General features: G+C 52.5%; 1 protein-coding gene across 6 annotated transcripts in view; it reads left to right on the forward strand.

The window, feature by feature from the left end:
• Positions 1–274: 274 nt before the first annotated feature.
• The window catches only part of LOC106984300 (CMRF35-like molecule 8), a 36,008-nt gene continuing 10,582 nt past the window's right edge, over positions 275–25,700 (forward strand). The window contains exons 1-10 of one of the 6 annotated variants that reach the window (XR_008294430.1): positions 328–547; positions 8,823–8,938; positions 10,596–11,982; positions 13,953–14,288; positions 14,981–15,146; positions 17,997–18,091; positions 21,945–21,982; positions 22,448–22,555; positions 22,926–23,138; positions 23,387–23,525. Coding sequence is in view for 5 of the 6 variants with exons in the window: in XM_053212785.1 (XP_053068760.1) it covers positions 11,922–11,982; positions 13,953–14,288; positions 14,981–15,146; positions 17,997–18,091; positions 21,945–21,982; positions 22,448–22,555; positions 23,767–24,075 (1,113 nt within the window). In the remaining variant the exon portion in view is untranslated. Of the gene's footprint in view, positions 548–8,822; positions 8,939–10,595; positions 11,983–13,952; positions 14,289–14,915; positions 15,147–17,996; positions 18,092–21,944; positions 21,983–22,447; positions 22,556–22,925; positions 23,139–23,386; positions 24,316–25,700 lie in introns of those variants that run through there. The other 5 variants (XM_053212785.1, XM_053212786.1, XM_053212787.1 and 2 more) reach the window with 5 other exon arrangements.

Below are 25,700 nucleotides of genomic sequence, written 5' to 3' on the forward strand. Positions count from 1 at the left end.
AGGCCGTGGAGCGTATCATTCACAAACGCAGTCTTGGCTCTCTTGGGCGGATGATGGGGCACCCCCACACGGGGGCTGAGTCTCCCTGGCACCAGGTTGAGATTCTTCCCCACCCCTAGGAAAGCAGATGGCATTAATAAGCGGCGACAACTATCTGTTGTCCATGGGCCAAGAACATTGAGATCCGTGTGCCCCCTTCCCAGATATGGGCTACAGATCTGGGTCAAGCGTGGGCGGGCAAGGAGCAAACGGGGAGAGTGAAGTCCCTCTGTTTAGACAGTGTGCTTTCTTGTCTTTAATGTTTCAATAAAAGCATCTGTCCCCCAGCATCCCAGATGAGGCAACAGAGCTGTGATTGGATGTCACCATGGGCCCACAGTCGTCCCCTAGGGAAGCCATAAAAGCCATGGGCACCTGCCCACCTCGGGGCACAGAGACACCGCTGCCTCAGCCACCCCCAGGAGTGAGCAGCACCAGCCGGTCTGGGCCCAAGACCACCTGGGAGGAGGTTGGAGAATCCCGTCTTCCTAAGACACACGAGCCGGAGGTAACACCCAAATGCAGTGTCGTGTTCCCACTGGAGGGCAAGAGGGACAGCTAGTCCTCCTGACTGGTTTCTGGCTCATCGGGGTCCTCAAGGAAGTTCAGCCTTGCAGGGTGGGAGGGAGGTCCCCCACCCCGGCATTCCCGGGTACTGGACGCCAAGGAAATGCCTTTTCAGGTGGCCATCCTGCCTCGGCTGTCCCAACTATGACCAGGGAAGGTTTTCTGACCACCCTTTGGCCGGCCAGGAGCGGGGGACCTGGGGACAGAGTCAGGGCTTCTTGGAAGAATCTTGACACTAATCCTAGAAGTTCTGCGTTTTATCTTTTTTGTTGTTGTTGTTGTTGTTGTTTCTTCCCTGTGTTTTATCTTTCTGAGGGTCATTCCTTTAGGACCTTCCTCCGCGTGCAGATTTTAAATCTTGAAATCCTTAGAGAGGCCTTAACCTCGTCATCTCCGCCTTCTCTCCTGGGCTTTACTTCTCCTTCACTGGGGTCTCCCAGTCCCTTCTCCCAACGCACAGTCAGCGACAGGGGGAACTGCCAGGCTGTAAACCAGGATCCTGCTGGCCACAACCTCATCCGTGACACAAAGGTGGCCTGAGCCATCCCATCCTGTGCTGGAACTATTCTTTTTTTTTTTTCTTTTAATTTAAAAAAAAAAGTTTAAAAAATTAATTGGTTTTGAAAGAGAGAGAGAGAGAAAGCGCATGTGAGTGGGGGAGGGGCAGAGAGAGAGAGAGGGAGAGTGAGAATCTCAAGCAGGCTCCATGCTGCCAGCCCAGAGCCCAAGGTGGGGGTGGGGGGGAGGGAGCTCAAACTCAAGAAACTACAAGATCATGACCTGAGCCAAAACCAAGAGTTGGAAGCTGAACTGAGTCATTCAGACACCCCTTCCTTCCTTCTTTCCTCCCTCTCTCTTTCTTTCCTCCTTCCTTCCTTCCTCCCTCCCTCCCTCCCTCCCTCCCTCCCTCTTTCTTTCTTTCTTTCTTTCTTTTTCTTTCTTTCTTTCTTTCCTTCTTTCTCTCCTTCTTTAAAAATTTTCCCTGAACTATTTGTAACACAGCTTTGAAAGGATCTGGACTGCCACAACCATTAGATACTTTTCTGTTGCTCACACGATGCTTTAACAAATACTTCTGATGCTCAAGGATGTAGAGGCACAGTGAGTGCAGCAGGGAACTCTTCACCAGGACTCCAAGGCCCTCCTTCTGGATGGGACATGTCCCCGACCTCTTCCAGGAGCCAAGGGAAATCCAGAGGCTGTCTGGGGGAAGCTGTAGGGCTTCCTGTCTCTGTACCCTGCACACGTTCATGCCAGAGAGCTCTTTAAGTCCACTTGCACTGGCTTATGTCATTCAGCAAATATTATGGAGTTGGCTGGGAAGTGCAAGGCACAGTCCTGTCCTGTCCTGTCCTGTCCTAATCTAGCTTAGCCTATCCCCCGCCTCTGAGCACAAGTAGAATCCCAAGCATCCCCAATTCTGCATGGTAGAGCTTCCTAATCTTGTTTGATTGTAGGTATCATCTTGGGCAGCTTGTTGAAATGACAGATTCCCAGTCCCAGCCTTGGAGAATCTGGATGCAGGAGGTCTGAGATGAGCCCCAGAAATCTGTATTCCTAACTGGGACCCCAGTGGCTGTGACAGTTAATCAAACCTGGGGCCCTGTGGTGGAAACCCAGATAAGCTATATACTGTCCCCACTCCTGACTCCCCTGAGGGTCCTGTGAAGGCTGCTTGGGAGCGTTGGGACAGCTGGGTGACTGGCCCACAGTGTGGGGAAACTTGCAATCACCTGGTGGGGACTGCCTTGGGGGGCAGGGTGTGTGAGGTAGAAAGGGGAAGAGCCAGATGACCTAAGGTCTGTTGTCCCATGGACTGAGGCTCTCTTTGGGGCCAGGCTGGGCATCCTTCTGGAATTTTCAAGGACTCTTCATCCTTCTCCCAGAATTCTTGGAGGACAGAAATCAAACGGGACTGACTGATGTGGGCAGGGTCACAGAGCTGGGATCCAGGACCCCCAGGCCACTTGTCTGCACTGTTTCTTGTGTCTGATAGAAGGGAGAGGAGAGGCCCTTTCCCACCCTGGCCACTGGGATTTTTGCCTTGACTTGAGTATCACTTCTACCTTTTAAGGCAATTCTTTGTTTTCCTGTCTTTTTTTATGTGCTACCCACCAAACTCTGAACTCCCCAGAAAGGAGAATTATCATGGTTTTATCTTCTTGTCCCTATTTTCGGGGGACCAGCGCTTTGCACAATGTAGGTAGTCCTTAAGTAGCTGTCAAATAAACCAATAAACTGGGTATAGAGTGCCCTCTGGTGGATTCAGAACCATGGCGGTGTCTCAGATCTTGGCTGGAACAGTCAACCTGAAGGGACATGTCCTAGCCCTCTGTAGAAGAGTGAGGACCAGGAAGGCTGTTCTGTTGGCTTTGGATATTAAGGAAGAGGCACAGGCTGAGGCTCACTTCACTCCCCCCCGCCCCCCTCCCCAACACAGCAGGATGATGGTGATGTGATAAAGCCAGTGTAGACAGCAACCTCAAAACTTTATGGAGCGTGGACACTGGGGAGTAGTGCCATCATTGTCCCCGTCTTACATACAGGTGGACAAGCTGAGGCTCAGAGAGGTTAATAACTCAGCCAAGATCACACAGCTTGTCTGTGGCAGGACTGAGAGTCAAAGTCAGGCCGTGAGACCCAGAGTCCTGCTCGTCGTCACTGTTGGTCAGCATCCATTTACTTTCAGAGCCAACTCTATGGGTCTGATCTTGCGGAAGGGTTGGGGCTGGGACACCAGATCCCACAGCCTTGGGGCTTTGTTGTTATGTCGAGTTCCCTTGTGCAAACGCCCTGTCTGTGGAGAGAGTTTTGGTGATGCAGGGGTTAGAGAGTGGCTCCCTGAAATCAAATGCTCAGCTGATTTCTGTGTTACAATGCTGCTCCTGGGTGTGTCCAGGGTTTGTCTTAAACTTCTTGCTCTGTCCTGCAGCATCCCACCTCCCGCACCCTCCCTCTTCCTCAGCGCGTGCGGGCAGTCCCAGGGCTCCGCTCAAATCAACTGAGTCAGAACCTCAAGGTGCACCTGGGTGGGGAAAAGGGGAAGGAGATTGGAAAGGTGGCCCGGGCATGGGTATTTTTTTAAAAAGCTCCCCAGGTGAGTCTGATGTTCATCCATGGTTGAGAACCCCAGCTTTTGCATAAACCAATGCGGTCCGTAGGGCTGGAAAGCTGTCTCAGCATTACACCTCTTTCTGCTTCACTGACGGGCTCCCCAAGCGCTGTTTCTTCCACATCCCATCCCCTCCCTGCACAGACAGGCTCATGTACTCGGACCCCTGAAGCCACCCACCGCAAAAGCCAAGCTTCCTATTTTCTAGAGCTGGAAACTCCGCAGCACTGAAGGTCTCATCGTGGGTCTCTTCCTCAACTGTGGCCAAAACACACATTCAGAAGGGAGTTCCTGTCAGCAGGGAGCCTTAGGGTACGTGGGCCTTGACCCCAGAGCTTTACGGTAGAGGGCAGGGAGGTTGATGCATTCTGGCCTCTGCCTTCTCAGTCCCAGAGGTGAGGCTGCTGCCCTCCCCCACCTGCAGCCTCAGCCCTGCCCCTCTTCTATAACCAGCCTACTCAACCTAACAGGCAGCTGGGAAGTCCCAGTTGAGCCTCAGCTGACCATCTGGTTGGGCATCTGAGCGTCCCCTGGGTCTCACTGGCTGGGAACCAGGCACCCAAGAGACCCCAGAGCCTGAGTTCCAGCATCCGCCAGTCCTCCTGTGCGGCCTGGTCTGAGAGCTGGGCTCTCTGTTCCCTTCTCCATACTTCTCCCCCTCCTCCCTTCCCCTGTCCCTCCTCCACCACAGAGGGACCCCCCGCTTCTCAGAAGCCCCCACACTTTCTTTCCAAAGGGCTGGAGCCTTCCCCTCGCTCCTGGTCTATTGGCTGAAGGATCTGGAAGGATCAATGCCACACGCCTGGATGTGTGTACGGAAACCTCTCCACTTCCTGATTTGCAGAGATAGGAACAACGTTACCGTCCAAGAAAGCCGGCAGTTCTGACCACCACCCCTGGGTGGCGATAAGGGCTGCCCGGCCGGTCAGTTCTGAATTTACCTGGGTTCTAGGGAGAGCAACTTCTCTATTGGAAGCAGATTGCACTGCCTCTGGCCTGCTGGGACCCGCTGCCTGATTTGTGTTCCCTAGTTCCAGCCACCTTGGGAATTAGGACCAGGACTGTTTGACTTCCCTGGTCCAACAGCCTGCCTGCTCTAAGGCCAGGTTTGGCCATCGGACCTACTCCAGCCCGTGCTCACTCCCTGCCCCACTACCTCATTCTCTAGGGCCCTCATGTGTCCCCAGGGGCCAACCAGAGATAGAACAGACAGGCAGGGCCAGACTGGGATAGAGCCAAGGTGCAGCCAGTGGCGGGGGGGTGGGGAGGTGGGTGCAGTCAGGAGTGGAAGCATGGAAGGTGTCGGGATTCAGGGTGCAATGGAGCCGGATGGGAATGAGTTGGGCACACCAGAGGCCAGGCCAGGGCAGCGGATCTTGCCTTCAGCACTGCTGACAAGGGGCCCGGCCACTACTCCACGTGGTTCCTCGCTTCCTTGGGAGAGATAGAGACACCCACTCCCTCTTCTGGAAGTTTTTAGCTACTTTGGTACTTGATTCGTTAACAGCCTTCCCTGTTTCCTTTCACTTTACAGGAAGGAGGGAACCAGCTCTTTGAAATGCTAACATCTGATCAGCGCCAGGAAGGATCTGAGGGAGATTGGGGCAGATGAGGGAATAAAAAATCAAGAAGAAGGACATACACAGGTCAAGATGGGGGTGGGGAGGTGTTGGACAGAAGGCCTGTAGGCTCATAGCCACAACGGGCTTTAAATTTGTTTTTTAAAAATTTAGGTGTCATGCTGTAACATTTACTCATTTTATATGTGTGCTTCAATAATTATTAGTAAATTTACAGTTGTACGACCATTACCAGAACCCAATTTTGTTAGAGCATTTCTTCAAACTTAGGATTGACATTATTCCTTTTTTTTTAATAGGAAATTTATTGTCAAATTGGTTTCCATACAACACCCAGTGTTCATCCCAACAGGTGCCCTCCTCAATACCCATCACCCACCCACCCCTCCCTCCCAACCCCCATCAACCCTCAGTTTATTCTCAGTTTTAAGACTCCTCCTGGTTTGCCTCCTTCCCTCTCTATAATTTTTCCCCCTTCCCCTCCCCCATGGTCTTCTGCTAAGTTTCTCAGGATCCACGTAAGAGTGAAAACATATGGTATCTGTCTTTCTCTGTATGACTTATTTCACTTAGCAGAACACTCTCCAGTTCCATCCACATTGCTATAAAAGGCCAGATTTCATTCTTTCTCATTGCCAAGTAGTATTTCATTGTGTATATAAACCACACACAATTTCTTTATCCATTCATCAGTTGATGGACATTTAGGCTCTTTCCATAATTGGGCTATTGTTGAAAGTGCTGCTGTAAACATTGGAGTACAAGTGCCCCTGTGCATCAGCACTCCTGTATCCCTTGGGTAAATTCCTAGCAGTGCTATTGCTGGGTCATAGGTTAGATCTATTTTAATTTTTTGAGGAACCTCCACACTGTTTTCCAGAGCAGCTGCACCAGTTTGCATTCCCACCAACAGTGCGAGAGGGTTCCCGTTTCTCCACATCCTCTCCAGCATCTATAGTCTCCTGATTTGTTTATTTTAGCCACTCTGACTGGTGTGAGGTGATATCTGAGTGTGGTTTTGATTTGTATTTCCCTGATGAGGAGCGATGTTGAGCATCTTTTCATGTGCCTGTTGGCCATCTGGATAGGATTGACATTATTCCTAAGTGAGTTGGTTCCTTTCAAAAAAATTTTTAAACGGTTATTCATTTTTGAGAGAGAGAGAGAGAGAGAGAGAGAGAGAGTATGTGTGAGTAAGAAAGGGGCAGAAAGAGAGGGAGACAGAGAATCCGAGGCAGGCTTCATGCTTTTAGTACAAAGACCCACACGGGGCTTAAACCCACACACCGTGGGATCATGACCTGAGCCGAAGTTGGACACTCAACTGACTGAGCCACCCAGGAGCCCTGAAGTTCTATATGGTCAATTCTTCTTCTTCTTCTTCTTCTTCTTCTTCTTCTTCTTCTTCTTCTTTTTTGAGAAAGAGAGGGCACAAGTGAGTGAGGAGCAGAGAAACAGAGGGAGAGGGAGAGAAGTGGGGTTCACCTGAAGCGGGGCTCAAGCTAAGTGAGTTGGTTCTTAAAGTCACAGTTTATGGGACATCCCCTGCTGGGAAGGAGAGAAGGTATCGTTCCCATTGCTCTGCACCTGGGTCCCACCGCCAGTCCACACTGTGAGTTAATATTTTTATAAACCTCATAATTGAGGAACAGTTCAATTTCTTGCCGCGTGTGTGTGCGCGTGTGCATGTGCGTGTGCTGCGTGTCAAAAGCCTCGAATTGTTAAATGTCTAATTTTCTTTAATCCTCTTTTGGACTCTCTTCATTTTGTAATATACTAAGTGACTCAGAAAATGGAAACGGCCAGACCTCTCTGGCTCTCAGGGAGGCACAGAAAACCTGAAAGAAATTAAAAAGAACACACGAGATGCAGGCAAGTTGAGGCAACACATTTGGCTTCACCTCTGCGGACGGGCGGCGCGTGTAACACTCACCCGCTGTGTCAGAACAGGCGTGGCCGTGTCTATAGCTCGCGCTCACCCACGGCAAGGTGCCATGAGCTCTGGGCTGGCCTGAGGTGGCCCTTTGAAACACACACATTCTGCCAGCTTCCGGAAATGCCTGTGGGAAGGCTGCTGTGTGACGGACAGATGAGCTGGGCGGCAGCGGTGGGGTGGGGGGAGTGGAGCGGTCAAGGTGGTTACAGGGGTGTGTGTGCGTGTGTTTGAGGAAGCGCCTGACCTTCCTGAGTTGGGGTTATTCCCAGAGTGTCAGACACTCAGATATTCAAGCTCGAGGCCAAATGTGCCCCCCCCCCATCCAATTTTAGAAGTTTCTGAATGGATGGTTTGCAGGTTCATCCCACCCCCCACCCACCCCCTGTCAGCGCAGGGGCAAGAGCCCCCAGAGACTGTTTTAGGTTCGCCTGGTGTCATTCCACATGGAAAGAGGCCTGGGGCTGCTCTTGGGAGAGGAAGGAGGAAGAGGCAGAAGGTGGTGATGGGTACGGGGGAGGCCGGGGGAGTGAGGACTCGGGGGCCCAACATCCTCTTCCCCATTACACTCCTGGGTCAGCAGTTTGGTGCCTTCCACTGCCTTCTAGAACTCACTCTCCCCCTGCCCCGAGCAGTTACCCACTCGACAGGTGTAGTATGGCCCACAGAGCTTGGGGTTGTTGCACCCACCTCCCAGGTTATCAGCTGTGATTCAGGAGACACACGAGGCCGGTGCTGGGGGAGGCTGCCCCCACCCACCCGCCACCTTTGTGTGTCCCTGGGGGGGGTTGGCAGAGGACGGTCACAGAGCCCTGGATGCTGCCCCTGTCTTCCCTGCCCGGTGTGCAGGCTGCTGGCCTCTGCTTGCACCTAGTTTCTGTTGAGCAGTAGTTTAGGGTAAGGGCACAAGTCTTAAGTGCTCAGTTGGATGGATGATCACATGCTCACACCGTTTTAAGCTTTAGCCCTTTCTTCTTCCTGAGGATAGAGTTTGGCAAGAGGACGAGAGGGGCCCTGGTGCCCTGGCCTCCCTGTTATCTGTCCCCAGATCTGGTTTCCCTTCCCTGGGCAACATGGTGGGCACATGAACCTGGGGCTGTGGGGGCCCTGCTTCCATGGAGTCTTACCATGAGAAGGGAGGCATTCAGTGTCACCCCAGCGTGGGTGAGCAAACCCAGAACCAGACTTTGCAGGGGCCGGGGATGCAGGAGGGGGCTCAGAGGGGCCTGGAGGAGGCAGGGATGTCTTCTGAGGGGATGGCTTGACTGCAGCCTGGAACGATGGAGGAGGTCGAAGATGAAGGAATGACCCATGTCCCCTCCTGCAGCTGCTGATCCCATCCCTACGACTGGGACTTTGCGGAGCCCCAGGGCTGCCCTCGGGGCAGAGCCAGGAGCAGGCCCCAGGTAGATGCTCCCACTGAGCTCTGCAAAACCCTAGGTTGCAGGTGCCGACATTCTCTACAGGTCCAGGCACCTTCTCTACAGAGGACCCTCATGGAGCAGGGGCTCTGTGGCCAGGAAGCCCTCTGGGGGACAGAGAACACTCTCAGGCCTCTGGCCAGCACTGACACTCCTCTGCTCGCCCACAGTTTCCGCTCAGTCTAGACCACAGCATGCCCGGGGCCAAGCAAGAGAGCGTGTTACAGGCCACGACCAGCTGGTGATGGACTGCGACCCTGGGACTGTGGAATGCGCTGGAATATAGGTTGGTCAAGCTGCCTGGGACCCTGGAGGGTCCAGCCATGCTGGAGTAGCTTCCCCTGAGATGGGCAGGAGGAGGCTGGGGTGCGGGCAGTCTCGGGGAGTCCAGCGGAGAAACAGTCCGGGCCAGATTGGGCAACCAGATGTTTCCTTTGCTTCATCCTCCTTCCTGGCCGCCCCGCCCCCACTGCCTCTCATGCACAGTGGTCTGTTTGCCTCGGGGATCCCGAAGACATTGACCCCCTGGAGACAAAGCACTCGTCCCATAGTAGGTGCTGGTTTCTTTTCCCCTCTCATTCCAGGCTCGCCCAACTGTCAGCTCCCCTCCTACTACCAGCCAGTCATGTGGCCACCAACTGCTGTGTGGCCCTCGGTGCCCAGCCCCTTGGCCTGTTGGCCACCCTTGAGGGGTACCCACAGTGGGCGAGGTGCTCCCAGAGACCCCCGTGGGCCTTGAGCTCTGGAGACGAAGAGGCAGACTGAGGGGAGCCACCGACTGCCCAAGGGAGAGGGCGGCTCTGAGATTGTGCCCCCTTAGAAAGGGAAGTTCTCCCGAATGGCCCCACAGCTAAACCACCCCCAAATCTTTCCTGGGACCCCTACCGTTCATAGGACTCAGTGCGGAGGCTGCTGCCACTGTGTCTGCCCAGAGAGTGTCCGCCCCTGTCCCCGCTGGCCTCCGAGCGCATGTGTCCATGCTGGGAAGAGGCTCCGAAGCTGATGAGGGGTTCTGCAGCTGCAGGACCCCGCCTGGGAAGGTGGGGGCTCAGGCCTGTGGCTCTCAGCCTTGGTCTTCCCCTAAATCATGTCCGCTAGTGGTTATTGGTGGTGGGGAAGGCGTCATTTCCCTCATTTTCTAACATCACGTGGCAATTTTGCATCATTTCGTTTCTTCCCTAGCGTTTGCGGACAGGTTGGGGCCAGCAAGGTGGATGTGGCGGGGATCGAGGCCCCTGCCCTTCCTCTTTCAGTAGTCTCGATGTTTCTCTGTGCCCCTCAGAAGAATCACACTCCATAGCTCACAGCCTATTCATGACGCATACATCTTTCTATTGAATCCCATCTTCCTACTGCCTTTCTTTAAAATGTTTTTATGGGGGCGCCTGGGTGGCGCAGTCGGTTAAGCGTCCGACTTCAGCCAGGTCATGATCTCGCGGTCCGTGAGTTCGAGCCCCGCATCGGGCTCTGCGCTGACAGCTCAGAGCCTGGAACCTGTTTCGGATTCTGTGTCTCCCTCTCTCTCTGCCCCTCCCCCGTTCATGCTCTGTCTCTCTCTGTCCCAAAATAAATAAAAGTTGAAAAAAAAAATAAAAAAAATAAAATGTTTTTATGTATTTTTGAGAGAGAGAGAGAGAGAGAGAGAGAGACAGTGAGCGTCAGGGGGGGGAGGGGCAGAGAGAGAGGGAGACACAGAATCCGAAGCAGGCTCCAGGCTCTGAGCTGTCAGCACAGAGCCCGATGCGGGGCTCAAACCCATAAACCATGAGATCATTACCTGAGGTTAATAAGACGCTTCATCAACCGAGCCACCCAGGAGACCCCCCTCCTGCCTTTCTTTAGAGTAAAGATGTATTCCCCGGGGGAAAAAAAAAACTGGCCTAAGGACATTATTACCTCACTTTTGAGTATTTTTGTAATTATTATGCTGTTCATCCCCACAGATTGGCCGTGATCATTGACATTTTGCAGGAGACACAGATTTTTACCAACGGTTGTACCAGTGCTAAGCAGACAAGCCACGGGAGATCCTGGCCTCCTGCTTCTCAGTCTGGTGCGTCCCCCTCTGAACCTTGACATTCAAGACTGTAGCAGTGTCTTTTGGTGGTTGAATTGGAAAATACGCATTTCTGGAGAAACTTTGTGGTTATTAGACCAAGGCAACCACCAAGTATACCTCTCCTACATTTTCATGTTCAGTTCAAGACCTTGATCTCGAATCCTCATGAGCTTCAGCTAGTCTATGACTGCATTGCCATAGACATTCTTCTGATGCCCACCAAACTCTGTGCTTGGAAGCTTCCAGAGGAGAATGGACAAGTTTCCTTGGTTCCTTGTAGCTTCCCGGGGAAGGTGCTCCTGTGGCCAGAAGGGAGGAGGAAAGTGAAAATCCCCAAAGGAGCAGGGAGAGAAAGAAGGGCATTCTTGGGACTCCAGAGATGGCACAGGGCTCCCTGTGGGTGGCACTCAGTGCAGGCTATCGGATGACATGTCACACATTAGGATTGGCTTCCTATGTGCGTGTGGCCATTCTGTGTAAGCTGAGGGCACTTGTCACAGGGTATACAGGTGTGTGTGCGTGTGTGTATTTAGAGTCTGAATTCCACATGGATCAGGGAAGGAGGGGTCCCTGAAAGCTTGCTAAGTGCCCACTCTGTGCCCAGCCCTGAGCTGGGACCAGCAGGGGCTGCACAGGAAAGAAGGTCACAGCCTGAGGAGACGTTTCTAAGACTGAGAGCCATTCAGAGACTCTGAGGTCACTGTGCCAGCTTAGGGGTCTGGGCCTTGAGCTGCAGGCTCACGGAAGGGGAGCTCCCTGGGGTGGCCTCATCAGGGATGGAGAAGGATGCTGGCCCTGATTCCTCCCCACTGGGTGCTCGCCTGGACCTGCAAGGAGTTTCTGAGCCCAGCTGGCCTTGTGCTTTTGGGGGTGTGATGGGAGGGGTGGCTCAGGTCTGGGGCACTGTGGGCGAGTAGGGGTCTCACCCCTGGAAGTATCTGTGGCATCTGTGGCACAGCTGGGATGGGTAGAAGGGTGCATGGTTCTGGTGGGGGGGAGCGGGTCTCAGCCGGTCCCCGTCCCCGGTGGCTGTGCTCCCTCTGTGCCCTTCATTTTCTGACCAGCCCTAGGAGCAGAACCTAAAGAAACCGAACAAGGAAGCAGCAGGCGCAAAGAAAAGCAGAAGTGGAAACCTTGGAGACTTGACCCTCCTCCTTGAAGGGGCCTGAAGCCGCCTGGCACTGCCGAGGGTGACGTCTGTGCGGAGAAGATGAGGTGGCCGGACCAGGCCGTGTGGCTGCCGTTGGCTCTGCTGCTTCTCTGGGTCCCAGGTGAGGGGCTGCCCGAGGAGGGGGAGGCTCAGCGGTGAGGGAGGCTGTGGGGGACAGGGGAGCACAGGAAGGGGCACTGGGAGAGGGGCACCCTGTGTCCACCACGTAAGATGGACCGTACCCTGGAAATGTGAGACAGGGCATTCACCTGACCTTCCATGAGCCACATTGGGGCGCCCAGAAGGGGCTTTGAGGGCAGTTTCAGATGGATTATTCCAGGAAGAAGGAGGGGCGACCAGGTGGCAGCAGAGCGGGTCGGCTGAGGCTGAGCACACCGAGGGGAGGGGGGTGTGTTTTGTGCAGGTGTGGAGGAGGGGTGACGACTGGCAGGAACACCACCCTCTGGGGTGCACTGAGGTGTGTGTAGCCAGGGCAGCGCGAGGGACTCAGCGTCCTCAAGGCAGAGAGATGGGGACAGAGGGGAGGGGACGGTGGTGGGGAGGAAGGGGAGGGCAGAGAAGTCACAGGGAGGAGAGCTTCTCCAGGGAGCAGAGGACTTCCCGTTTCCAGGGATCTGGCTTCCATGCTTCTCCAGAGCTCTCTGCACACTGGCACCCACCGCCTAGACAGGTCTGTCCCTGGGGTGCCTAAAATCCTTTTGGTCGTTTTGATTACAAATTGCATGTTTTCTTTGACTCCGTTTGCTAACTGGTTGGCCACGGGGAAGCTCTTCCCTTTGTGTATTAATTTGGCAACGGGTCACCCTCACACGGCTACTCTGTCCATCACCCTCTGGGGCGTCCTTGTGTTTTCATGGAATCTGCCTGCAGTGGGAGCTCGTGGTTCCTTTTGGATATCCGTTTGTCCCGTTTGTTTCTCTCATTGGCCACAGGCTGGTCCAGCCAGAATAATGCAGTGACCATCCTTGACTTGTCTCTGACGAGGGCAGGTGTCCACTGTTTCCCATTAAGTGTGAAGAAGGCGTCTGCTTGTGTCTCGTTACAAAGTGTTTTTTTTTAACGTTTATTTATTCTTGAGACAGAGAGAGATAGAGCATGAACGAGGGAGGGTCAGAGAGAGAGGGAGACACCGAATCTGAAACAGGCTCCAGGCTCTGAGCTGTCAGCACAGAACCCGACGTGGGGCTCGAACCCACTAACTGCAAGATCGTGACCTGAGCTGAAGTCGGACGCTTAGCCGACTGAGCCACCCAGGCGCCCCACAAAGTGTTTTTAAAAACAGAAGCAACAGGGGCACCTGGGTGGCTCAGTCGGTTAAGCATCTGACTTTGGCTCAGGCCATGATCCTGGGGTGCATGAGTTCAAGCCCTGAGTTGGGCTGTGCGCTGACAGCTCAGAGCCTGGATCCTGCTTCGGATTCTGTGTCTCCCTCTCTCTCTGCCCTTCCCCCACTCATGCTCTGTCTCTCTCTCTCAGAAATAAATAAACATTAAAAAAAAGAAATACATTCCAGCCAATATTTTCCAAAACATAAGAAATCATTCGTTTTATCTAAGTTTACAGACTTGTTTGTAGAGGCTTGTAAACTACCCTGGTTATTTTTCTTATGACTTGTGTATGTGCGTCTCCTATTTTTCTTGACTTGGCTATCACTAGAATGTTGGTATCTTGCATACGAAAAATCAAGTTTCCAACGTATACGCTAACTCCACTGTGTTCCTGTTTCTTAATTCACTGATTTCTGCTCTGACTTTACTCTTTCTTTCCTCCTGGGTGGGGTGTATATGCGTGTGTTCCTCTCCTGACCTCTGGAGTTGGGGGATTCACTTGTTTATCTGGGGTTCTCAGGGATAGGACTTGGTGATCATGAGCAGCCAGAAGGGAGGCTGGGGTCTGGAAGAAGGGGCTGCTGTGATAAAAATCTTGGGAGTGACAGAAAAGTAGAGGAAGGGAAGGTTCTGGCTGACGGGGGTGGCCAATGTGAGATGGGGCAAATTTGGGGGTGACTCCCAGGGCACCCCTGACCCAGGCCCATCTGGTGAGGGGCCCGCACTCGGCTGTGTTTTCCAGGCTGTTCCTCTATAAGTGGCCCCACCTCCATGACGGGCACCTTGGGGAGTTCCCTGATCGTGCAGTGTTCATATGAAGAGCAATTAAGAACACATTTCAAATACTGGTGCAAAAAGCCATGTTTTTGGAAAACTGTGGAGACCAAACGGTCAAGCAAAGAAGTGAGGAATGGCCGCGTATCCATCAGGGACCATCCTGCAAACCTCACCTTCATAGTGACCTTGGAGAACCTCACAGAGGATGATGCAGGAACATACCGATGTGGGATCGATACGTCCTGGTTAGGAGGATATTTGCAAGACCCCGCCGTCCACATTGTGGTGTCTGTGATCCCAGGTGAGTTGTACGCACCCCTCCCCCAGCGCCAGCACCAGGGCCCCTGAAGGGTCTCAGGCGGGAATAGTCGAGGCAGGAAGCAGATCAGAGGCTTGGAGCAAACTGTGTGTGTGTGTGTGTGTGTGTGTGTGTGTGTGTGTGTGTGTGTATGAGGCGGGTAGTAGGTGGAGAAAGAGAGTCAGGGTGGCTTCCTGGAAAAGCTGGCCCCTCTGCTCAGTCTTGGGAAGGGGCAGCTGAGAAGGCAGAGTGTGCAAAGGAGAGAGGGAGCCATGCTACAGGACGGTGGGAGCTGAATGGAGAGGCAGGTGGGGCCAAACGGCGAAGGTGAAGGTGCTGGGCATAGCGGGGCCTCCAGCCAGACTTGCAGTCAGACTTGGAGTTTAGACAGAGATCCCAGGTGGGCAGCGTCTGGCTGTGGCTAGAGGAGGATGAATCTGGAGCACAGGGGTGACCTACGGGCTCTCCGGAGGGCCCTGACCCTCCTCCACAGGATGGGATCAGGGCTGTTGGGGGCGCACAGTACCCCGGGCCCCGGGCCCCGGGCCCCAGGAAGACTGTGGCCCCGGGGGGGTCCTCGGTCCTGCCTCCACCCTGAGTGAGCATTTTGTGTGAAATCAAACCAAAAAGGTATTGGCAAGTAGCGGGAGAGTCCGATAGCGATATCCCGGGTCTCATTTGTGTTTCCGCGCCAGCAACAACGTCTGCCCCACCCGCAAGCATCACTGTAACCCAGATCTCAACAATCACAGCTGGAATCATGGCCATGCCGTCCTCATCCTCACCCACTGTCCCCATCACCATGGGAGCCACCCACAGTGCAAGCAGCCAAGAGGAGTTCCAGCAAAGCCAGGGCGTGGGGTGAGGTCCTCTGTCCCCTGTCCCTTGTCCTGGAGGTAGGCCCTCGCCTCAGGAGTTGCTCAGGGCCAGGGGAAGCCTCGAGGTGGGGATGGCAGGAAAGGAACTTCTAATGAGGGCTGATGCTCCTACCAGGGATGTGCTAAATGCCCTACACGTCACTAGGGCCCTGGGCCGTCACCGCCCTCATGTTACATAGGCACAGACGGCTCAGGGAGGTTAAGTGATCTGCCAGGTCACGTAGCTACGGGAGGCGGGGGGCGGGGGGGCTTCCACCCAGGTTTACGTGACTCCAGAGTCTTGGTTCCTCCTTCTAAACCTGTGATTCTTTTTTTTTTTAAACTTTATTTCTTTATTTTGAATGGGAAGAGGGGCAGAGAGAGAGACAGAGAGAGAGAATTTCAAGCAGGCTTTGCATGTCAGCGCAGAGCCCGACATTGGGCTCAAACCCACAAACCGTGAGATCACGACCTGAGCCGAGATCAAGAGTCGGGCGCTCAACTGACTGAATCACCCAAGCACCCCTAAACTTGTGATTCTTGGTCTTTTGGGGTCACAACCCCCCAGGAGATTCCGACAATGCTTACAGACTCCTTAGAAAAGCGCGTGTAGTTGTAAACCACTTCTGAGGATCTCAGACTCCCTCACCAGGCTCCACCTTGCGTCCTGCCATTCAATGCCAGCACTCACCACCTGGAGTTAGCACAGACCCCGTGGGTTGAGGGCTCAGTTCCATAAGACTGCCTGACTTCAGATGCCAGAGCAGTTTGGGGATCCCCAGGCCATCACGTTTCTGGCCAACTGGCTATGAATTTGGGGGTTCCATGACTCTTTTGGGTTTGACAATTGGCTAGATAGCTCACAGAATGCACGAAAGCCCCGTGCTTACAAGTATGGTTTTATCATAAAGGAAAAAGGCCAGAAGCAGCCAATGAAGAGACACAGGGGGTGAGATCTGGGAGGGTCCTGGGCACAGAACTTCCCTGCTGACTCCTAGGAGGGTCAGGGCACGTCGGGGCACATGCCATTACCTAGGCACGATTGGTTGAATCACTGGCCACATGATTGAACTCCATCCCCAGACCCCCTCTACTTCCTGAATTTCAGGCTGGCTCAGAGCCCCAAGTCTCCATAATCATGGGGGTGGGCCTTCTGGTGACCAGCCCCAGTCTTGACCCATTCATCTCTTAGCATAAACTCAGGTGTGATCTGAGGGGTCCTTCAATAACAAAAGCTAGCCTACTATTGGGGAAATCCTTAGGATTTAGAGTCTCCCTTCCACAAGCTAGGGGCAAAGGCCATTCAGATTCTTCTTATTTTTTTTTTAAGTAATCTCTATACCCCAATGGGGCTCGAACTCACAAACAAGTCACATGCTCTACCGACTGAGTTAGCCAGGTGCCCCCATTCAGATTCCGTATTCTATGACCCCCCAAAACCCTTCCACAGGCCTTCCATCAACCCAAGTGACTATCTTAACATCAGGCAAGGTGAAATTCAGGTCCTAAACACACCACTTCCAGAACTGACTGCAGATACACACACAGGAGGCAGAACTAGGTTTTGTAAGGCCTGGAGCCTATGCAGTTTGGTGTGTGTGGGGGGACTTACGTCTTTAAGAAAAAGACATGGGGTGCCTGGGTGGCTCAGTCCGTTGAGTGTCCAACTTCGGCTCAGGTCACGATTTCACCGCTCATGGGTTCGAGCCCTGAGTCAGGCTCTGTGCTGACAGCTCATGGGTTCGAGCCCCGAGTCAGGCTCTGTGCTGACAGCTCGGAGCCTGGAGCCTGCTTCTGATCCTGTGTCTCCCTCTCTCTCTGCCCCTCCCCTGCTCACACACTGTCTCTCTCTCCTTCAAAAGTAAATACACATTTTTTTAAAAAAGAAAAAGACTAGAACATTATGAATGCAAGCTAGACAGGAAAGAAGAGGCTGGCAAGCGAGGGACCTGAAGTCAGCTTCCCACGACCTCTGCTGTGGCTTGTTCGTATGTGAAATGGCAGAGCCACAAGGCGACTTTTTTTTTTGTGGCAATGTTTGTAACTGCAAAAGGCTGGGGGACATGCCAGTCAGAAGCAAGACTTGAATAAATTATGGTCTGTCCATGCAGTGGAATACTATGCAGTGGTGGAGAAGAGCAAGGGTCTTCTTTATTCACAGACGTGGAGAGATGTCGAAGACGTGTTGCTAAGTAACAAAAATAGTGTTGGATCACAGCTCCTTTGTGTGAAAGAAGTGGGAAAATAATGTATGTTTCTATTTTCTTGTATCTGAATAAAGAGCTTCTGGAAGGTTCTTTTTTTTTTTTTTTAAATAAACGTTTATTCATTTTTGAGGGGGGCACAGAGAGAGAGGGGGGACAGAGGATCCGAAGCAGTCTCTGCACTGACAGCAGCGAGCCGGATGTGGGGCTCGAACGCAGGAACCGTGAGCTCATGACCTGAGCACAAGTCAGATACTCCACCAACTGAGCCACCCAAGTGCCCCTGGAACGTTCTTAAGTACACTGATATACTGTCTACTTAAAAAAAATTTTTTTTAATGTTTATTTATTTATTTTTGAGAGAGAGAGAGAGAGAGAGAGCACAAGCAGGGGAGGAGCAGAGAGAGAGGGAGACACAGAACCCAAAACAGGCTCCAAGCTGTCAGCACAGAGCCCGATGTGGGGCTCGAACTCACAAACTGTGAGATCATGACCTAAGCCAAAGTCGGACACTCAACCGATTGAGCCACCCAGGCGCCCCTCTCCTTTTTTTTTTTTTTAATGTGACCTTTTCTATCGATTGCAAATAAGTGGGGGTGGGGGGGGAGGTGCAAGCTCCCACCTGCTCAACACTGCCGTGTCCTCCCCAGGCTCCAAGTACTCCTTTCCTTGTTGGCGCTTCTGCTGCTTCTGCTGGGGGGAAGCTTGTTCCTGGCCTGGAGGATAGTTCGTAAGCGGGTCAAAGGTGAGTCAGCCCCCTGCTGGGTGGGGGGTGGGTGGGCAGGCCCCAAGCACCTCCCTCTCATTTTTGAGGCTCTGTGTCCTTGTTCCCCAGAATGGGCATCAGGGGTGTATCCTTGGACCACATGTCCTGGGTGACCCTCGAGGCCAGGCCCCAGAGGAGGTGTCCTTGGTATGGCGGAGACAGGCCGTGGAGGGGGCTCCCTAGAAGTTTGTCCGTGAAGCGGTCACCCTCTTCTGTCTGATACCCTTCTGGAACCTCCCATACTCTTGAGGGTGTTGTCCCGCCCAGCCCCTGCCCATCCTCACACTCTTGAAGACAGCTGTTCCCAACTTCCTGTAACACGGTGGGAACGGTAACATCAGTGGGTGCTTCTGCATTTGCTCTGGGCCCCGGGGGCACCTCCTCTCGCTGCCCTCTTTCCCTGGCTTGCTCCTGGTGGGCTTTGGGGCTCTCAGACTCCCTTTCCTCTGGGACCTTCTCCTGGCTCCCCAAAAGCAGCTTGGGGGCCCCTCCTGGCTGCACCTGTGTGCACGCACCCTCATACCCTTTTCACACCAGACTCTCCCCGCCTGCTTCCTTGCCTGTCTCCCGCCGGCCTGTGCTTCTCCTTCAAGATCAGGGACTGGAACTCAAGAAGGCACCCGGTCAGTTTTTGTTGAATTAATGTATTGTTTAGTATCTCGAGCCATGAGGGCACCTCAGATGCTTCGGGCATCCTGGGGCCCACTTGCTCTCCTCAGGGCTTAGACACAAAGAGAGAACACATGTGGCACCCCCAGCACCCTGTCTAGCACTCAGGAAGTAGGTGCTCAGTTGACTCTAAATGAGCGAATTCAATAAAAAGAGCAGAAGGATGCAGATGTGACCTTGTTGCTGGCTGGAGGCCCAGCTGTCACCCACGGGGCGCAGGTCTCTGCCCGAGTTGCAGGGTGAGCCTTCTTTGCTCTAAAACTTCTGGACTCCATGAGCAGCTGCCTCGAAGGGGAATCCTTGCCCGGCCTTATGGGAGGAGGGGTGCATGCCCCACAACTGGCAGTGGGTGCTCCCGGAGCCCGTGCATCCTGGGGATCGGGGCGGGGGCCCACCGTGGGGGTCAGGCCTTTGGTCAGGCCTTTAGGAGAAGAGTCGACCTCAGCACGTGTGTGCCTGATGCAGGGAAGGAAAACCACTTCCCCTTCCCCCTCTGCTTCCCCCACATCACTTCTGAGTGCCCTCCTCCTCACCCCAGGCCAGGCCTCCCTCTGGGATTTTCTCAGCCTCAGGCCCGTGGGTTCCAGCCCTCTCTGCCCTTTCACCTAGAAAGTTTCCCCCTTTTTTTTTTTTAATGTTTATTAATTCTGAGAGACAGAGAGAATGTGAGCAAGTGCACACGCCCTCTCACAATCAGCGGAGGGGTGGAGAGAGGGGGGCAGAAGATCCGAGCGGGCTCTGTGCTGACAGCAGAGAGCCCGATGTGGGGCTCAAACTCACGAACTGTGAGATCGTGACCTGAGCCGTAGTCGGATGCTTAACCAACTGAGCCACCCAGGCGCCCCAAGAACCTCCCTTCTGAAAAATGGGGATATAAGGTTGTGGGAGAACAGGGGCGCCTGGGTGACTCAGTTCGTTAAGTGTCCGACTTTGGCTCAGGTCACGATCTCACAGTTCGTGAGTTCAAGCCCCGCATCGGGCTCTGTGCTGACAGCTCGGAGCCTGGAGCCTGCTTTGGATTCTGTGTCCCCCTCTCTCTCTCCCCCTCCCCTGCTCGCATGTGCTCTTTCTCTCTTTCTCAAAAATAAATAAATAAACACTAAAAAAAATTTTTTTTAAAGATTATGGTAGAACATTTAAAAAAATAAGCAAAAGCACAAAGAAAGAAATAAACTGTCCATAATAATATAATAAGAAAGAAAACTCCCAGCACCTGGAGAAAACCAAGCACTGACGTTTGGGGCATGTCCTTCTCGTGCTTCTCAATGTTTATTTATGCAGATATGATTTCTTACTTATGGCTTGCTTCTACCACAATCCCTCTTACACACACACACACATACACACAATGCACACACACACATATTTGCACTTAACCTACCATTATCATTTTCCTTGCTGTGCAATGTTTTAGAAGTCTCTTACTGCAGAGTTTAACGATGTGTGGGGGATTGCACCTTGCTTCGTGGACCCTCTGTCACAGGAGAAAGGCCTTTGTGTTCAAAGATGCGGACACTCCCTCCCCATCCCTGCAAGTCTCAGCTCCTGTCCCCACACTGTCCTTGGCTGCTCTGCTGCAGCCTGGTGCCTGCCTGTCACACACAGCCTGTCTTCCCCTCCGCCCACTCATGATGAGTTCATTCATTCCCTTGCTCACGCACACAGCACAGCCGTCCGGAGCACCTACCGTGGCACCGGGCCCTGTGCTGGGCTCTGGGGGACACAGTCGTGACCAGGAGAGACTGGGTTCCACCTTCCTGTGCAGCTGGCTCTGGCCGAACTTTCTCACTGCCACATTCCATCCCCAGCAATGTCCACCCATCTCTTCTCCACCAGCCACCAGGTCACCCACAGAGAGAGACGGTGGCAGGAGCCTGCACGCAGTATTTGGAACAGAATGTGTTTGCTCCTCAGAGCACCCGGTTGGTGTTCCATTAAGCCAACCGAGAACACTCAGCTAGCACTTCCCTCCTGTGTGTCTCCTGAATGTCGGTGTCTCACCTTTGACTCTGGGGCTCTATGAGGGGTGTGCAATGTCTGTCCCTGGTGCATCTAGTGCGGGGGGCCCTGGGGTTGCCTGGCCGTGCAGCTACACTAAGGCATTCCGGCTGTGTGCACAATGCCCACTGCCGGCCCGCTCCTGGGTCTCCGGGTTCCAGCGGCCAGGGGTGCACAGAGCCGTGTTCAGAGGCAGGTCTCCTGCAGAGCGACGCTGAAGACGCCACAGGCCAGAGGTCGTGTGCCCTGAACCGTGGTTCCCCGGAGCCACAGGGCCTCCTGTGTGTGAGGGACAGACCCCCAAGCCAGGGGAATCAGAGCAGATGACCCCGGTGACCTCTCATGGTTTGATGCAGTACTAAGGTCTCCATAAGGACGGTTCCTTTTTTATTTTTAATTAAAAAAATGTTTTAGGGCTCCTTAAAACACAGATTGCTGAACCCATCCCCAGAAGTTCTGGTTCCACACGTCTAGGGGAGGGCCTGTGGATCTGCGATTTGTTTATTTGGGTAAAAAGCACGTATCGTAAAATTTGCCATCTTGGCCGTTCTTTTTTTTCATTAATTTTTTTTTAATGTTTGTTTGCTTTTGAGAGAGAGAGAGAGAGCAGGGAGGGGCAGAGAGAGGGGGAGACACAGAATCCGAAGCAGGCTCCGGGCTCCGAGCTGTCAACAGAGAGCCCGACGCGGGGCTCGAACTCACGAACTGTGAGATTATGACCCGAGCTGAAGTCGGACGCCGAACCCACTGAGCCACCCAGATGCCCAGCCATCTTAACCATTCTTAAGTTTACAGTTTGGTGACGCTGTGAAAGAAATCTCTGGAACTGTTTCATCCTGCGGATAGGTCCCTGTAAACAGGTGTCCTTCTCCAGCTACTCCCACTTGAGAGCATTCTTTATGAGTGACTGTTTCGAGACCTAGCTTTGTGTGGCCACTCTCCCCAAGACTGTGCCTTCCTGCCGGTGCATTTATTCTCTCCTCCACTCATGCATTCATTTTTCATTTCCTTCTTCACCCACTCACTCTCTCTGCAATTCCTATCCTGAAGTGACAGGTCCCCAGCATCAAAGTCTCTAGGGAAAGTCCTTCCTCCAGCTGGATCATAGGGGATCCTTATCCCTGTTTTGTTCTCGGAATCAGACTCCTAACTCTTCTCTCTTTAGCTGGTGAGAATCCAAAGCCACTCCGGACCCATAGTCAGGTAAGACACAGGCAGAAGGTGTGCCGGGGTGGCTGGCGGAGAGAACAGAGGACGTTGGGGGCTTCAACAGTCCCACTGGCCAGTGGAGGTCTGAGTGCATTGTTGATGGATGGAGTTGGGTGCTTGCCCAAGAGCAGGGAGAATGATCTCTGGGACATCTATCTGGTGGTTGGGTCTCTGGCCAATTAGCTCTGGTTAATCTGTCCCCACCCCCATCCCCCATAGAAAGTGGAATGATGGAGGGTCCGTCCATGCTGACTTGGGGGGGGCATTCAAATACTGCCCAGAGGGGACCAGAGTGGGGGGATGGGGGAGGCACGGTGGGGAGACTGGGGCTGGGGCACCCGGAACATTGAGAGAAGGGGTAGATGTCCGCAGGCAGGCAGGAACAGAGGTCCCTCTGAGCTGGACTATGGAGGGGCTCCATGGACACCCGCTAAATCTCCACACCTTCTGCCCACCCAGAATACTCTGCAAGGTGAGCTCTATTATGCGAATCTGGAGCTGCAGGCAAGGACGCTTCAGGGAGAGCCCACACAGCCGAGACAGGAAGAGGTAGAATACAGCACTGTGGTGAGTGTGAGGGCCTGGCGGCTGGCGGGAGGGGGGGGAGGGGAGGGCCTGGGCTCTGTGAGAGGCACCGCCCTGGGGGGTGGCAGCAGGCAGAGAGGGAAGGGAGGGGCTGACTTGGTGACCTTGTGCCCCACCAACACAGGGCCACACAGAACCTAGGTCAAGTGTAGACCTTGCCAGAGCTTGGTGCCATTGTGGCTGGGGGCTGGGGCAGAGACGAAGGGGCTGTTGGGGTGGCCAGTGATGGTCAACAGTCAGTGAAGCGGAGCATTTATTATGCACCTACTATATACCACACACCGATGTTAAAGCCTGTGATTTCCCACTGTTTTGGTACCATTATCTCTTTGGCATCAACTCTACGTTTCAGGTTTTTAATCAATGACCCCCCTGCAAGCCAACCCTTAGGCACAGTGACTGTAAAGTGCAGCGTGGAAGAGGCTTCTCCAGCAGGGGTCAAGACCCACCCATTAGCAGAAGAGTTCAGGGAGAGGTTGGGGACCCTGTTGTTGGAGAAGATGAAGGGAGAAAAGCATCAGACATGTGGCCCTGGGACTAGCAGCATCCTTGTTTTTCTAACTTGGTGATTAATGATCTCAAAGTCGATCCAGGCACCCCACCCCCCCTGCCCCGTCTCCAGGTCTCATGCCTGGGACTTTGTGCTGTGTTTGAACAGGTGGGGTGAAGCAAGGGTGGGGCAGGACAGTGGGGAAGCCTGGACCCACCGCCGTGGAGCCCCTCAGGGTCCCCTCAGGTGTCCCTTGTCTCCATCCTGAGCTGGGGACCAGTGCTTCCCCAGCCTCTCCCTGAGCCTCCAGTCTCTCTCTGCAGAAGAAGCCTTCTCTGGAAGAACTTCACTACTCTTTGGTGGCATTTGACCCCGAGAGTCAGGATTCTAAGGCCAACAAGATTCCCTCCCGGAGGACCCTGGAACAGGAAACAGACTACAGCGTGATTAAGAAGACCTAAGCCTGTGTCTCTGGCCCCACCTCTGGAGGTCTCTGTGGGCCACAGGCCCCCTGAACCCTCATCCATGTCCCCCTCAGCCTGCTCCTCTCAACGGTCACCAGCAAGGCAACTGGGCCCCCCTCAGACTGTTGCTTTTGTGCCATCAGCCTGGCCGGCTTGATTGGGGAGGAGCAGGACCTGTAGAGAACCCTCCACCCCCCTACCCAGCTCCTGGCACATCCTTCCTCTTTGTTTCATTCCAGCTGTGTGTGGAGCGCAGAGGCTCAGTCCTGTGTGGCTCCAGGAAAAGATGTGACCCATGTAGGATGGTACCTCTGAATACCTTTATAAATAACAGCTCTGTGGAAGTGTGTGGGATTGCCATGGCATGGGGAGCACTGGCAGAGAGACTGGGAGAAGGCAAAGGCCCTGATGATCGAGTCTCCCTGGTTTCAGAGACAAGGACCCTGAGGCCCAGAGAGAGCAGAAGCTTGCCCATGGCTCCAGAGCCAGTGGCACATTTCTCTGGACTCTTGGATGACTTTATTTTTAATATTAAGACATATCAATAAAGTGCAAAATCTCTTGAGAGAGAAGAAAAAAGTTATTTAAGCAATGCGTGCTATGTGTCTGCAATCCTCTATTAAAGAAAGCTCCTTCCTTTTGAAGGCTGAATAGTATTCCACTGTGAGTGTATATTGCACTCTGCTTATTTTTTTATCCGCTGATGGACACTTGGTTTGTTTCTGTGTTTTAGCTATTGTGAGTATGTTGCTAGGAATGTAGTGTATAAATATCTCTTTGAAACTTGTTTTTTGTTTTGGTTCTTTTTCTTTTCTTTTCTTTTCTTTTCTTTTCTTTTTTTTTTTTTTTTGGTTAGTTTGTTTTAATTGTGAATGTTTTATTTATTTTTGAGAGAGAGGGAGAGAGACAGTGCAAGTGGGGGAGGGGCAGAGAGGGAGGGAGACACAGAATCCGAAGCAGGCTCCAGGCTCCGAGCTGTCTGCACAGAGCCCGATGCGGGGCTCGAACCCACAAACCACGAGATCATGACCTGAGCTGAAGTCGGACACTTAACTGACTGAGCCACCCAGGTGCCCCTGTTTGTTTTGATAGCAGCATCCTAATGGTGGTGAGGTGGTATCTCACTGTAATTTTGATTTATGTTTCCCCAGCGATTCGTGATGCTGAGCAACTTGCCACATGCTTGGTGGCCATTTGTATATCTTCTTTGGTGAAATGTCTACTCCTTTACCCATTTTTGAATTGGGTTTTTTGGTAGAATGTTAGTTGTCTATATATTCTGGATATTAATCCCTTATCAGATATATAATTTGCAAATATTTTCTCTCATTCTGTATGTTGCCTTTTTACTCTGTTGGTAGTGTCTTTGATGCACAAAACTTTAAAATTTTCATCATGTCCTATCATGAATTGAATGCTGAATTGAATGTTGTGAAGCTTTTGACCTGTGTTTCTTTCTAAGAATATTTTTTACAGATTTCGTTCCTATATTTAGACCTGTGATCCATTTTGAGTTTGTTTTTGTATATGTTGCTAGTTAAAGGACCAACTTAATTCTTTTCCATGTGGATATCCTGTTTTTTCCAGCACTGTTGGTTGAAAAGACGGTCCTTTCCCCATTGAATGGCCTTCACTCTCTTGTTGAAAAGCATTTGACCACACATGTGAGGGTTTATTTCTGACTCTTTTTTACTCCATTGGTATCTATGCCTGACTTCATGTCAGCATCACTGGCTTTTAATTACTGTGGCTTTGTAGCAAGTTTTGGAGCCAGAAACGTGGGTCCTCCAGATCCTCTTTTTCAAGATTGTTTTGTCTATTCCCTCGAGATCCCACAAGATTCAGTATAAATTGTAGGATGGGTTTTTCTATTTCTGCAAAAAAAAAGTCATTGGAATTTTGATAGGGATTTATCTTAATGATATCAAGCCTTCCAATCCATGAACATGGGATGTCTTTTCATTTGTGTCTTCTTTAATTTCTTTCAGCAATGTTTTGTAGTTGTCATTGTACAAGCCTTACACCTCTTGGTCAAATTAATTCCTATGTATTTTACTCTTTTTTGTTTGTTTTTTTTCTTCCAAATTTTTATTTAAATTCTAGTTAGTTAACATATGGTGTAATATTGGTTTCAGGAAGTATTTTACTCCTTTCGATTTTCTTGTCAGTGGAA

Source organism: Acinonyx jubatus, chromosome E1 (assembly GCF_027475565.1).
Source record: "Acinonyx jubatus isolate Ajub_Pintada_27869175 chromosome E1, VMU_Ajub_asm_v1.0, whole genome shotgun sequence".
Classification (NCBI taxonomy): domain Eukaryota; kingdom Metazoa; phylum Chordata; class Mammalia; order Carnivora; family Felidae; genus Acinonyx; species Acinonyx jubatus.